The sequence below is a fragment of the Schistocerca serialis genome, chromosome 1 (assembly GCF_023864345.2).
Source record: "Schistocerca serialis cubense isolate TAMUIC-IGC-003099 chromosome 1, iqSchSeri2.2, whole genome shotgun sequence".
Lineage (NCBI taxonomy): Eukaryota > Metazoa > Arthropoda > Insecta > Orthoptera > Acrididae > Schistocerca > Schistocerca serialis.
Window position 1 is genome coordinate 979,005,264 of NC_064638.1, and position 15,550 is coordinate 979,020,813.

A 15,550-nucleotide genomic window follows, 5' to 3' on the forward strand; every position below is an offset into this window, starting at 1 on the left:
ATCATTTCCTGTATTGTACTGCTACAATTAAAAAGACATGGATGACAGCAGAATTATATAAAGAGTGACATAAGGGGGAAAAAAGAAAGGAAAAAAAAACAGAAGCAAAAATTCTTGCTTTTCCTGGACAGTTGGGAATTAACAAGGAGCCACCACCTCCAGATAAAATTAAACTTAATTTTTTCCCTTGTCAAATTGTAATTGAAAAATTATAGTTGCTTGATGAAAGAATGATTCAGAAATTTAAAACTTTTTATGCAAAGAAGTTATGAAAACAGTGTCAGGTAGCATCAAAGATGGTCAGATGCCCAACATAATAGTTTTGGTAGTGTTGCTGTCTCTCTCTCTCTCTCTCTCTCTCTCTCTCTCTCTCTCTCTCTCTCTCTCTGTGTGTGTGTGTGTGTGTGTGTGTGTGTGTGTGTGTGTGTGGAGTTTATGGGCACTTAATTTTGAGGTTATCAGCACCCTTACACTCATTAAAACAAACAAATGTGGAGAAAATCTCTAATATTGTTGCGCACAGTGAGAAGCAAATCTGTAAAGTGATACTCATACACTCGCTCCCACCTAACTTGAATTGACCACAAGATGCTAAGTGAATGGAGAAAGAAAGAAAGATTAAAATACTAGTAAAATGACAAAAAAAGACACATGGAAATATCACCGACTGACCATTTACAAAAGACATGAATGAGCCAGTCACAGTGTTAACACATTAAGATCATTTCCCTAAAATGTAGGAAAAATGTTGTACAATTCTTAAAATTTAAACTCAACCACATTCATTTGAACATTACTAAAATAGAGGCCAAATGCATCAGTAAATCCGCTGCAGCCCACTGGTTGGAAACTAAAACACAGTCCAATAACGTGTGGCGCATAGCGATCTGTATGCCACAAGCACTACATATTGGAGGATCCTTTCACCGGAGCAAGAAGTATGCATCACAGGCCTGTGGCCTATGCGAAGATGAGGACCTCGCCCCATTGACATGGCTGGAAGGAAGTACACCACGGTCGTGCTGTGGGCTTTACTAGATGAAGCTTATCATCTGTCCTTTGAAGCACCCATCCTTGCACTGATGCAAGACTCTGGATTTCAACAGTGTGGCTATAGCATGAAGGAGGATGATACACTGAAATAAATTGGGTTCAAATGTTGTAGAGAGTGAAGGGCACTGAGAGAATCAGAACAGACAAGAAATTTAACACTAGAAGAACATCTCATCTGCTTCAGTGCCTACAAGATCACATATAATTCTGTGTTGAAGACAGTAAGGTCTTGTCAGATCTTGAGCCCAACATCTGGGGAAACAACAGAGTAACCAACAGAGTCCCCCTTTTTAAACACGTCTGTAAAGACGGCTACATAGTTGTGAGGCTCATATGAAATGTTATATGAGTGCAATCTCTCCTGAACTACCAAATCTAAAATTGCACTGGGCCGACCACAATGACAATTTGGGGTTGGACATGCTCCTCACTGAGTGGCTCCAGCACATGTTGCATGCAGATCCAAAATGGCATTGTTGCTCATGGAGCACTGGAGAAAAGGTATTCCAAAGGCAGATGAGCAAGACTATGGTGTGTGGATGAAGTCAGAAATACAAGGAACTTAAATGGCCGATGTACCATGAGGTGCTCTAAAACAGCTCTGTTTCCCATGAATGATTGGAGAAAAGACATTTCAGAGGCAGATGAGCAACACTATGGTGTGTGGCTGAAGTCAGAGCTGTGAGGAATTGACATGCCTGATGCACCACGAGGAGCTGTCACCGGATGGTGAGTAGTGAAAACACACACACACACACACACACACACACGCACACACACACACACACACACACACACACACACACACACACACATGCACACTTATTTGCAGAAAACTGAAAATTAATCTTTGCTGCCCACTCCTCTCCTCTAACTTCCATACTGTAAGTTGCAGCTAATGGGTCACTTTTGCAATGCTGCAGAAAGAACAGAAAACAGCCAGCAAAATCACCCACAATTAATTAGCACTGTACAGGAATCCATGCTAACAGTCAAAACACTTCCTGAGTAACACCATTCTCCATTTCAAAATGATCTGACACCACATCACCAACTCAAAACCTAAAAGAGGGATTAGACAGGAAGGACCATATGAAAATGAAGAGCTGGCCACAAAAGCCCCATTGATAGAGTTGCACGAGTCCAAGTACTGTCGTATGCCTTACTGAACTCTAAGAATGTACCAAGACAGTGCTGTTTATGTCTGAAAGCCTGCTGAATAGCCGCCTCTATTAGGGTCAGATTGTTGACAGATGACCGAAATCTCTGGAATCCACATTAACAGTGGCTAAGGAGTTGTCTGGTGTCTAACAACCAGACCAGGTGACAGTTAACCATGCACTCCAGGGTCTTTCCCATATAGCTCTTTAAGGCAATTCTCCAGTAAGTGCTGGGCCATGTACAGTCCTCTTCTGGTTTGAGGAGAGGTATCAGAATTGCCTCTCTCCACAAGTTGGGGAAATAGGCTGTCTGACGTATCAGACTGAAGCATTCAAGGATGATTTTCTTTGACGGCACTGGCAAATGTCTTTGTATTTGTACCTGATTTGGTCATAAAGGGTGCAGTATCATGAGTGTCAAACAATGCCGATTCCAGTTCCCACATGGAGAAAGGGCAGTTGTAGGACTCAGAACTTGTGGATCTGAAGTCTAACTTGCCCCTCTCTGCAGTCACACGGTAGCATCAAAATGCTGTCTTTGCAAAATGCACTGCCATCATCTGGGTGATGTCTCTGGGCTTTGGAGATACCCCTGTTTCAGCACTGCTGCTATTGGTAAAAGGCTGTATTTATTGGAAATCCTCCAGAAGGCTTCCTACACTTTTGTAGAGGGTTAGGTTAGGTTAGTGGTGTTTAATGTCCCGTCGACAACGAGGTCATTAGAGACGGAGCGCAAGCTCGGGTTAGGGAAGGATGGGGAAGGAAATCGGTTGTGCCCTTTCAAAGGAATCATCCCGGCATTTGCCTGAAACGATTTAGGGAAATCACGGAAAACCTAAATCAGGATGGCCGGAGACAGGATTGAACCGTCGTCCTCCCGAATGCTAGTCCAGTGTGCTAACCACTGCGCCACCTCGCTCGGTACACTTTTGTAGAACAAATGGAATCACTGATAGGGTCCAGGAACGCCTGCTATGACCTTTTCTTTCTCTCGAGCCTTGGCTCTCGTGACTCAGAAGGGAATGAGGTTGTCTGCTGTTGGGCAGCATTTAAACCGTCTAAGAGCTGCATACCTGTCCCATGCCCCTGAACAGCATTCATCTGTCCACCAAAGTACAGCTTGCCTTCTAAGATGATCTGGAAACTTTTGGATGGATGAGTCATTGGCATGGTGGAGCACTTGCGTGAAGTGGTCCACCCATTCCTGGACTCTGCCGCAGTGTTCTAAACCAGGCAGCTGTCTGAACAGTCTCCAGTAAGGCCTGTTGATCATTTTGGTGGCTTCTGTTCAAGCCACCCTCCATCCAGTAGGTGAATGCAGAGTGAGAAGTGGTCACTGGATTGAAACTTGTCAATGACTTCCCACTGAGAAGAGTCTGTGAGGGCTGGAGAGCAGAAAGAGAGGTCAGTGGCTGAGACTGACCCTGTCACTGCACAGAAATGACTGGGAGTGCCTGTGTTGAGAATGCACATCTTGTAAGGTGTCATGAGGCTCTCCAAAACCCAACCCCAAGGGCAAGTAGATAATGAACCTCACATTATATGATGGGCATTGAGTCGCTCAGTTGGAGAACTGGTTGGAGGAGTTGTTCTATACGACCAGTTAGAGCCTCTGAGTCAATTGCAACATGTGTAGATAAATACAGCAAAGAGACTGTGATCCTGGTGGACATGAACTGCAACTGCAAATGTTTGCAGGTCAGTAACTACGGGAGAACACTAGAGTGGTGCACATTATTGACAAACTAAGTGCCCCCTCCCTTGGCCCTTTCCCCAGTCAGGTCATCCTTGCGACAGAGTGTATGGCCACTTAGGAGAGGGGCAGCAGATGGTTTAAAGTGCATTACATGCAAACACAAGCAGGGAGGGGGGTCTATGCTAGCAGTTTCAGTTCCTCCACATGTGTCGTGAAACCCATTTATGTTCCACTGTAAGTTGGGAGCCATCTATCATGGGGAAAGCACTTTCATCCTGACTTTCTGCCATGCAATGGATGGAGGCTCAGTCTTGGGGCAAGATAATTGCCACAGTCCGACATCAGAGGCCATTGTCTCTAAAGAAGAATTGAGAGAGGCATCAGAAAGGATGACATCAACATCATCAGTCTGTTTACTCCCCAATTCTATCTGTGGTGTAGACATTTGGCCTTTGATTTTTTTTGCTCTGGGTTGGATTCGGAGCCATAACAATGGGGTGGTTGTGACAGCTCTGGGCGGAGCACCAGACCAAACCATTGGAGAGGCTGGGAGTTCCACAATGTCAGTAACTGCAGATTTTTCTGAAGTTCTGGGGGAAGGACAGGCTTTGAATTGACCGCAGCAGCACAAGTGCATGAACAAATGCAGATACTAGTGCTGACACTAGCAACCTCTGTTTGTGTAGCAGCACCAGCTTTTAGCACTGGCTGTTTAACAGCCAAAGCAAAGGAGGTAGGGAACATTGGGGGCAGTGTGGCTTTATACATCCTTCTGGTCTCATTATATGGCATGTGCTTCATAGTAAGAACTTATATCTTCCATTCTTCTAGATACATGCTGCAATCCTGACTCCAGACAGGATGAGCTCCAGAGCAATTCACACACTTCAGTGGAGATGAACAATGGGCACCTTTGTGTGCCATGTAGAGGAAGTTCTGTGGTATTAAATATCAGGATGAAGGCATCAGAATACACAAGTTCCCCATCCACCCTCTTCATTATATTTTGCACATTGACTATACCTTCTGGAGCCCACTCATCTTTCAGTTCATCCTTGGGTATGTCCACCAGATCCCTGCATGTTACAATACCTCTATTGTAATTCAAAGTGGTATGCAGCTCAGTTTCAATGGCATATTCTCCAAGGCATTGAACTTTTTGTAGGTTCTTAACTTGTTAGGAGCTAGATGTTTCCACCAACAGTGTCCCATTACACAATTGCTTAACTGATTTTAAAATGCCAGCAGTGCCTTCTAACCTTTTTTCAAACGCTGAAAGGCAAAACTTTCTTGAAGCTGGCCCATTTCCTTTTTGCAATTAAAAACACAATCCGATTGCCAGCATGTGTTCTGATACTAGACCCAAAACTTTTAGCCTTTACTTCTCAGTGAGGAGGACTGGCTACCCAATCCCTCTTACTTGATTGGATGTTAACACCTTTTTAGTGGCCCACCCTTTCCACTGGGAGGAGAAGTGGATAATTTCAAAGGTTCCATATCAGTCCCACACATCTCCACATGTCTACGTAAGTCTTATAGAACTGAGGTGCAGCAAGATCCCCAGAAGTTGCCTGCTAATAACTGTTCCATGTCAACAGCCATGCATCTTATCTTATGAGCCTGGAGCACATCTTGAGATTGAAGATTTTTCATAGAGTTTCAGCCTGTTGTTGGGTTGTGAACCATTGAGGGCTGAGGCGGGGACAAAGCCTCTCCGTCGTATCTAGGTCCCCGGTTCAATACACAACACACACAATCCTAAGTATATTAGCAACCTTGTCTGCAAGTCACCACATTGAGAGATTTCTATGTGCCAAGCAGATAGTCAAGGGCGATTCTAAAAGTTGGTCAAGGGAGGGGTAGTGGAATATCGCTTAACAAAAGGAAAGTTGGGGTCCTCCACTGACAAACTGGTAAAATTTGGTCTTGCTTAAAGCAGTTTTTGGCAACCGTTTTCGAGTTCAGGGTAAAAAATGTGTATTGATAAATATTTATCAAAAAACAAAGGTGATGTGACTTACCGAACGAAAGCGCTGGCAGGTCGAAAGACACACAAACAAACACAAACATACACACAAAATTCAAGCTTTCGCAACAAACTGTTGCCTCATCAGGAAAGAGGAAGGAGAGGGAAAGACGAAAGGATGTGGGTTTTAAGGGAGAGGGTAAGGAGTCATTCCAATCCTGGGAGCGGAAAGACTTACCTTAGGGGGAAAAAAGGACGGGTATACACTCACACACACACACATATCCATCCACACATATACAGACACAAGCAGACATATTTAAAGACAAAGAGTTAAATATGTCTGCTTGTGTCTGTATATGTGTGGATGGGTATGTGTGTGTGTGCGAGTGTATACCCGTCCTTTTTTCCCCCTAAGGTAAGTCTTTCCGCTCCCGGGATTGGAATGACTCCTTACCCTCTCCCTTAAAACCCACATCCTTTCGTCTTTCCCTCTCCTTCCATCTTTCCTGATGAGGCAACAGTTTGTTGCAAAAGCTTGAATTTTGTGTGTATGTTTGTGTTTGTTTGTGTGTCTTTCGACCTGCCAGCGCTTTCGTTCGGTAAGTCACATCATCTTTGTTTTTTGATAAATTCTTCCCACGTGGAATGTTTTCCTCTATTATATTAATATCATTGTTAATTATCAAAAAAATGATTGAATCTGTTGGGATAATATATTCACTGGTTTCTGAAGTCATTTTATCCACTGTAATATGATACTCCATTGGGAGGGGGCATAGCCCCCATAACCCATCCCCCCTTGCCACCGCCCCTGCAGACAGTACTGTTTCCTGTGCCTGCTAGATGTTGTTGTGTTTAGGCCAGCGAAACTGGCATGTCAGAAAATTCTCCTGGTGTTGAACAATACTGGGTGTGGTAGTAGAATATCTGTAACTTCTAAAGATGCTTCCCCTTCTCTTTTAAAGAGGTTGATTAAAACACTCTCGCTAAATGTGAAGCTAAATTGAGAAGAAGAAGAAGTAGCAGCTAAGTGTGCCTGCTAGGCAGAGTATTACTGTTGTTGATTTGAGAAAAGAGTTTGAGGCAGTAAAGCTAAACCAGAAGCTTGTACATTCAAAGAAATCTGTAGTCTTGTCTGATACTGGTGATTCATCTGAACTTGAAAAAATAAAAAATAAATCTTATGTGACATGAGAACAGAAGTAAGGGGTGACTTTGTGGCTGCTAGTGACAGTGGAAAAGAGTATCCAAGAATTATCCAGAAACTCCCTGCTGATGACAAGAAAGGACCTACAATTAGTTAACTGTATGGTAGTCAGGGACAATCTGGAATGGCCTAATTAAGACAATTTTTTAGACTATGAATAGGAGGCTACAGTCACAAAAATACCGTAACCTCATTCTGAAAAGTTGTCATTGACTTTTTTTATAAAGTTAAATCTTGCAGTTCTTTGCTTTTGATTTTTGTGTTTTGTCCCATAAAATAATTATTTGGGATACTGGTACATAATATTAGCTTTCAGTATATCGAGTAATACCTGTGCTTATGTGACATTATTCCAAAATAGAGCAGTCACCTACTCCCAAAACGCATTAAACATATGTTATTTCTAAAAGTACCAGCTCATTCTTACACGTAATTCTTACATCTAATTGAATATTATCAAATTTTATCCACATTTAAATGGCCAGTATACAACTATAATGTAAAGGAACCCCAAAAAATGAACTAGTCTCACCACAGTTGACAGCGTCCGTTTTGGAGTACAGTTGATTTATAGCTTACTTGTATGACCAAAATATCTGCTAACATCATGAAACAACAGTTACCACATATAAGGAAATTAATATTTTCCTCAATAGCTTACTACACATTTGTAAAACATACCTTACATATTTCAGTAGCAGCATAATATTGCTGTGGTGGTGGAGGAACAGGAGGAGCTTCTGGAAACACTATTCGGTGACTAGGCGGTGGTGTGCGGGTCACGTGTGGTACTGCATAATCTTGTGACACTACATCGGGAACACCTATAAATCAGACTATGTTAAACAAGTTGATCAAGAGAATATCATCATTCCACACTGTCATATACTTTAAAATGTTGAGACTGAGAGGCATGTCAAATTATAATAGGCCTAATGATGCTTACAAACCTACCTGAGAGTACAAAAAACAAAATGTATATTGCTTGGATTATGTCATAGATGCACTCTGTAGAACAGTAAATAATGAGAACTCTCCATATGTATATAAATAGTGCTGTGTCACGTTTTTAAACAACTGTTAGGTCTGAAAAATGAGTTGTTTTGAGAGTATTACTTTATCTCTAATGCTCCATTCTGGCAGAGAATGAAAACTTAGTCTTTCTTTTTTGCATTTCTAGTGATGTAGTTCTCTTTCCTTATCTTTTCTATTAAGCACTATTGGCTCTTCAGAGAACAAAGAATGCCTTCTTCTTACTCAGATCAAGCTAATTTTCTATCTTATACATGACAATATTAACAGAGGAAGGATTTCATTACTATATATTACCCTTCCCTTAATGTCACAAACTATTACTTTCCTAACTATATGGCAAAGCAATTAACAGTCTCAATACCATCAGAAGTGGAACTGGATGATGACTGTAAAGAGAAGAGAGAGGCTAAATATTACAAAAGAATTTCTGGAAGATGAATCCAATGTTTTAGGAGGTCAATGTACGTACAAGAAAAAGGATAGAGAAACATTGTAAGTTGTTACTTTCATTAACAATGTCTTTCAAAAGCAAAATAATCAGTAGTAAACCTCTTTTCCAGTTTTCAGTATGTATTCCTTGAAACTGGCTCCCCAGCTAATTCCACAAGAAATGAATAAATATAGTAGACTGGTCAATGAATATCCACGTTTCTAGTCTTAAATAGTAGGTGGCAGCAGCACTTGTTTTGTTATTGTCTGCAACTCGCGGCAAATTAGTGTGATTCCAACTTTCATTTGGTTATCAGTTACGGAAGTGATTTAATTTTTGTTAAGTAGTTTTTGTTATCGCTTCGTTTGTCTAGATTAAGATTTAAAACAGAGAGATGTCAATTTCTCCATATAAGCACGAAATAAATATTGTATTTAACCATGGGGTAACGTTGGCCCAGGTTTTTAGGTTACTTTGGCCCAAAAGATGTTAGGCTTACAGGTTGTTTATTCTGTTATATACCAGTAATTATTGTAAAGATTCATTACTCTTTTGAACAGAATTCTTCCCAATAAGGCTGAAAAATCTTTTTCTTCTTATCTTACAGACAATGCCACGAATACACAAGTAGAAATTTGGTTGTAGATCATACACTAATTACTCACTGGAGAAGTTGGAAGAATGTTTAGAAGTAATTCGTGCACATCAAATGACTCAACGTGAAGCAGAACAAAGGTTTAGGATACCCAGGTCAACCATATAAAACAAGCTTGCTGGCAAGCAATCAAAAGTGTAGGTCGATCTCGACTGTTTACAGATGAGGAAGAACTTTCCTTTCAACAACATAAAGTTGTGCGATTCTGGATTTCCAATTGATGAACTGGACTTTCATATGGCTGTCAAAAGTTATTTAGATAAAAAGGGTGACAATACTCCTGTGTTCAAGAATAGTTTGCCTGGTTATCAGTGGACAAAATACTTTTTGAAACGCCACAAAGAACTCTCTGTTAGAATAAGCTCAAACATCAAAAAGCTCAGAGTGAAGCAGTGAAAGATGTTCCACCGTCCAGAATCTGGAATTATGATGAAACGAACCTCTGTGATGACCCAGGAAGTAAGAAGGCAATTTGCAAACGAGGTGCAAAATATGTAGAAAACATTTGTAACTTTAGTAAGAGCTCAACTTCTACAATGTTCTGTGTCAATGCTGAGGGCAGGTACTTGCCCACCTTATGTAGTGTATAAAGCTGAGCACATTTGGTCCACATAGACAGAAAATGTACCTTAGCACACTCGATATAACAGAACCAAAAGTGGCTGGTTTGATGGAGTGACATTTGAAGAATGGTTTTTATCTCACTTTCTCCCTGCAGTGAAGCATGAAGAACAATCAGTTGTACTCATTGGTGATAATCTATTGTCCCATATTAACCAACAATTGCTTCAGGTGTATGACGAAAATGCCATTAGGTTTGTGTGTTTACCACCTAACACCATTCATCTCACACAACCATGGGATGTTGCTGTTTTTGCTCTGATGAAGAAACTATGGAGGGGGATCTTGGGAAGTGGAAAGAGTCCAAGTCCAGCTCCAAGTTTACTACAGTGGCTAAAGGCATGTTTCCTGTGCTCCTGTATGACCTAATGGGTGGCTTTAAACTGAACATATCCAAAGTGTGGAATTTTTCCATTAAATAGGGAAAAGCTTACAGAATGCTTGCCAATGAATAAAAATCAAGTTGACATGGTAGGAGAGGCATTCCTAGAACAGTTAGAGAGAAAAAGAAGTGAATATTTAACTTCTTCAACTGATGCTAAGAAAAGAAGAAAGAAGCTAGATATGCCTGCTGGGAAAAGCATACCGGTTAACGATCTGAAATTGCTTGCTGCCGAGATACCTGCCTCTTCTCCATTTTCCCAGAAAAATAAGGAAAGACAGAAGAGAATCAGACTGTCAAGTTGCTCAGGTGATGATGATGCTGATGATGTATCACTGGAAGAATCAAGTGAAAAAAGTGAAACATTTTCAAATGGCTCTGAGCACTATGGGACTTAAATTCTAAGGTCATCAGTCCCCTAGAACTTAGAACTACTTAAACCTAACTAACCTAAGGACATCACACACATCCATGCCCGAGGCAGGATTCGAACCTGCAACCGTAGCGGTCACGCAGTTCCAGACTGTAGCGCCTAGAACCGCACGGCCACCCCAGCCGGCTGAAACATTTTCAGTGCCTGAGGAGTGTTCATCAAACTGTAATGACGATTATGTTGAAAATGACTTTGTAACTGTTTCAATGAGGAGAAGATCCAGGACAAATAAGACAGAGTAACGAGATGGGCTGTGTTGTTGAATGCATGGAGAAGAGACTTAAGTGTTGGAGGGGCCTGAAAGACCAGATTCAATGTTATATTCTTGGAAAGACGTATTATTCAAAATAAAAGGACCCAAAAATGTATCTAAAAGAAACCAATTTTCAGTTCCTGAATTGGACAACTTTATTTAGTAATATTTAAACTGTCCTCAGCTTTTGCAGTAAATAATAAAATAAAAATAAACTAATCGGTATTTCCTTTTTCATTATCTCTCTTTAAATGTTAGTTATCTAACACAATTTTGGTATTTCAATGACTTACTGAAGTTTAGTAACATTCTATAATTATTATGATCCTTTTTGGTTGGTTGTACATTGGCTCATTGCATTTTTTTGTTTTTTGTAGACAAATTTGAACATTCAGGACAAAGTTACCCCAAGTAAAGGTAACATTGACATAGTTTTTTTTTTAAATATTATGGTCATAAACAGTTTCTAAAATTTGCTAACACTAGACTGATTTTGTCACACATGGAATATAGATGCTTTAAAAAATATTGTATTACAGTTTACCAGTACTCTATCAGCTACCAAGAGCTTAGCATGTCAAATATTGTGGAAAAGTGGGCCAATGTCACCCCTGCTGAAGGTACGCTTCTGGCTAGTTAGACTGACACTTGACAAGTTTCAACTTGTCTGCGCCTGGAGCCATGCATTTGCTGGTGTTTTCCGGCAGTCTACTATTGATCAGTGCACTGGGGCGTGTCAAAAGTCTCAGACTGTCGTCAATTCGTGCTTGTGTTGAAAGTTTTAGCGTGTTTCTTGTTCGTACTGCGTGGTTCCATGCCATTTCTATCTATTGGAACTCCTTGGAAATACAGCACGTACAGTGTTGCTCTAAGTGCGACGTAGCCCTGTCGAAACCGACAATGAGAGTGCGGCGCCATGGGCCAAACCAGCGTTGCCAACCCCAGAAGATAAAATTATGGCTTTTGTATTTAAAATTACCGTTTTTTTTATCTAAAATTACCGTTTTTATCTAAAATTATCGTATACTGATAATCTTAAAAAACAAAAACAATAATGCTGATAATATGACGTACACAATATTTGCTTTCAATCGCGAATGGCAAAAGTCTTCTCATCTTTTAAAATTTTTTGCCATAAAACCTCCTAATTGCGAACCAAAATGTCTCTAATCGCGATGCTAAGTACTAGAAATACGTTCAGAACCAGATAAACTCGGAAGCGTCCAAAGCATCACAGGAAAATTCGCTAACCCCGATCGAAAAGTGGCACTGTGCACGTCATATAATTAAAAAATAATAATATAATTAAACTCACCCTAATAAGCATCGTTGTCGAACTCCACATCGGCAAAATCGGCGTCACTATTCCTTCTTCTCAGCATAAATGTTCGACGTGTTCATTGATGCAATCATTGCACTGGTTGGTTCGAACAATACACAATTCTTCACACGCTGGGAAGTGAGCATTACTGCGCTGACTGTACCCGAATGTAACTTATTTCTCAATAGTGTCTTCACTAGATTCATTTTTGAAAAGACCCGCTCACAATCAGCAGTAGAATGTGGTAAAACTAATATATCTAGCACAAAGATTCCTATTTGGAGGAACTCTTGGTTACCATGAAGGTCCCCAGCGTTCTTTATGAACACCCAAAATTCGTCCACCTCTTTAGACCGTAGATTTTCGGGAAATTCTGCATGTGGCAATGTTCTCCACTGATCATCAATCATTTGCATAAGCCTTTTGTCTTTTGGAGAAATCCTCTGAACCGACTTTGTAAGTGGAACGAGCGTTGACGGCCTTGCAGCACTTTCTGACAATGCTATTTCTGGTGTTAACCAACTCAACATTTTTAGAACAGAATTACTGAAATCACACCGCTTTTTTATCTCGCAACAAGATACTATAAGAAACTGTTGCACTCTGTAGAAATCAGTCACTTTAGATTTTTGTGAGATGTTTTCAGATTGGCTCATGAAATTCATCACACCTACACCTAAATACATTTGCGTATAAGGCACAAGTTGGGCTGGGTTTGCTGGATCTATGTCTGTCAAATCAGTTTTATTGATATAATCAGGAGACATATAGCAGAAAAGGATTTCTTTGTACGTTTTGCACATTCTATCATGCAAAGAGCAAATTACTAATTTCTCGCTTTGAAAATATTGATTCAGAGACACAAATTTCGGTAGAATCCACTCGAGAAATATAAAAAAATACACGTACAAAGTTGTCCCTGAATGCCTTTGCTAACTGTTCAGCTGCATAAAGACTTTCTTCTTCCCACTTGCAAGTGAAAAATAATTGCAATGCATTCCATTGTTCTAGAATACGTGAAACAACAGTTAACAAAGATAACCATCTTGTTTGAGACGGATGCAGTATCTTGTGAGGTTCGACATTACAAAACTGTTGGAATTCCACAAACTGGTCTATTCTTTTTGAATTATGCTTAAAGAATGAATATGTATCCCTTGCTGTGCTTCACATAGTCTTGGTAATTGTTTGCAAGCCTCACTTGCACGTAGCTGCAATGAATGACATATAGGTAATAAAATTAAAACCCCTGTTTTTACCTGATGTCAAGTAAGGCGGATTTTTTTCTGCAAGAACGCAAAGTAAACGGGCTTTGTTATTAAACATTTTAACACGTAAACACATTTTTTTTCAGTCAAAAACATGCAGGCTTATTCACAACCATATGAATAACATTCTACGTACCCTACGCGCGTTTTACGATTTTATTTCGCGATACTGACGCAATTCGGGGTGTTTCACGCTTGAAAACAAGGGGACTTCGGTTTATTCGCACCGGCGGCCGTCCCGATCATTTCGGAAAACGGGAGTATTTATTTAGTCCTTCAAATCCTATATGTATAGAATATATACAAGGATATTGGACATGGTTAGGTATTTACAAGATAAAATACAGTTTGTATTGCAATCCTAAGGACTAGATATTGAAGTAATTTAGCACAGATTCATAAATACAACAAACATTATAGGCAACATACAAATTAGAATATTAATAATGCATCTTTATTTTTGTTGTTTGGCTTTTATATATTCTGTCAGACTGTAAAAGCAATGATCAATTAAATATGCCTTTACTTCAGCCTTAAAACCACAGAGTTTACCTATTGATTTAATATGTTTAGGTAGATTATTGAAAATCTTTATCCAAGTATGTAGTGTGCCTTTTTGGCACAATGATGTTCTCACCCGTTTCACATGAAGGTCAGATTTTTGCCTTGTATTGTGTGCATGTATATCTTCATTTTTTAATAAGATATCTGGGTGTCTATTGATATATTGCTTGATGAAAACTGATGTTTCATAGATAAAAATGCAAGGAAGAGGAAGAACTGACAGTTTTTTGAATATGGGCCTGCACGATTTCATATTGTTTACCTCTTCAATAATTCTTAGTATTCTCTTTTGCATCATGAAAAGTTTAATATTTGTTGTTGTATTGCCCCAGAAGATTATGCCATATTTAATTACAGAATGCACATAGGAGTAGTATACATTTAACAGGCTGGCTTTGCTGCAACAAGTTTTTAAGATCCGTATCATGTAACAGGTTTTGCTTAGTTTTCTTTGCAAATATTCAATATGTACCGCCCATTTTGTGTTGTTCTGGAGCCAGAGTCCCAGAAATTTAGTGCTGTCAACACTTTCAAGAACTCTGTCCCTAAGTTTTATTTCTATGTGTGGGTGGTGTCTTCCTTTTACATTATAGAAATTCAGTGCTACTGTCTTTTCTTTGTTTATAATTAGCTTGTTGTAGCTGAACCACTGTTCTACACTGTTCATTGTTTGGATAGCGGAGTCTTTAAGTTTTTCTTCTGTTTTACCACTACTAAGGAAGCTTGTATCATCTGTAAATTGGAGGGTAGTTTGGCAATACTTGTTGTACATAAGATCATTGACATAGAGGAGAAACAGAATGGGTCCCAATTCTGATCCTTGAGGGACACCATATTTCACATTTTCATATCCTGAATAGTAGTAGCTGATTTTGTTATGGTCAGTATATTGCACTTCAACCACCTGTTTGCGACCACATAGGTATGTCTTGAGCCACTCATTGGATATACCTCTAATTCCTAACTGGTCAAGCTTCTGCAATAGGGCACTATGGTCAATGACGTCAAAAGCTTTAGATAAATCAAGACATATGCCTGTCACAAACTCACCTGCATCCAGTTTAGTATAGATTTCATTAAGAAATTCAAATATTGCACTTTCAGTTGAATAGCCTTTCCTGAAGCCATGCTGTGAAGGAGAGAGAATCTTATTTTTATTTAGGAAATCAGACAATCTCTTATAAAAAACTTTTTCTAAAATTTTAGAAAATACAGGCAGTAGGGCTATTGGTCTATAATTTGAAACACATTCTGGATTTCCTTTTTTGAACAGCGGTTTCAGCTTTGCTGTTTTTAAGCATGAAGGGAAGGTTCCTGATGCCAGTGAGCTGTTGCACAAATGTGTCAAGGGTTCAGCTAAGGCAAGACAGCATTTTTTAATAATTGCATCTGGTATTCCATCAATTCCACATGAGTAGCCTGTTTTCAAGGTTTTTATAACTGATAAAATTTCTTCAGAATTTGTGGGTGAAAGGAACAAAGATGTAGACACATTTCTCACAC

General features: G+C 39.8%; 1 protein-coding gene across 3 annotated transcripts in view; it reads right to left on the minus strand.

The window, feature by feature from the left end:
- LOC126412923 (discoidin domain-containing receptor 2-like) overlaps positions 1-15,550 on the minus strand; it is a 911,045-nt gene that overhangs the window by 112,388 nt on the left and 783,107 nt on the right. For all 3 annotated transcript variants that reach the window (XM_050082831.1, XM_050082824.1, XM_050082815.1), the window contains exon 11: positions 7,767-7,909. In XM_050082831.1, the coding sequence (XP_049938788.1) occupies positions 7,767-7,909 (143 nt within the window). The remainder of the gene's footprint in view (positions 1-7,766; positions 7,910-15,550) is intronic.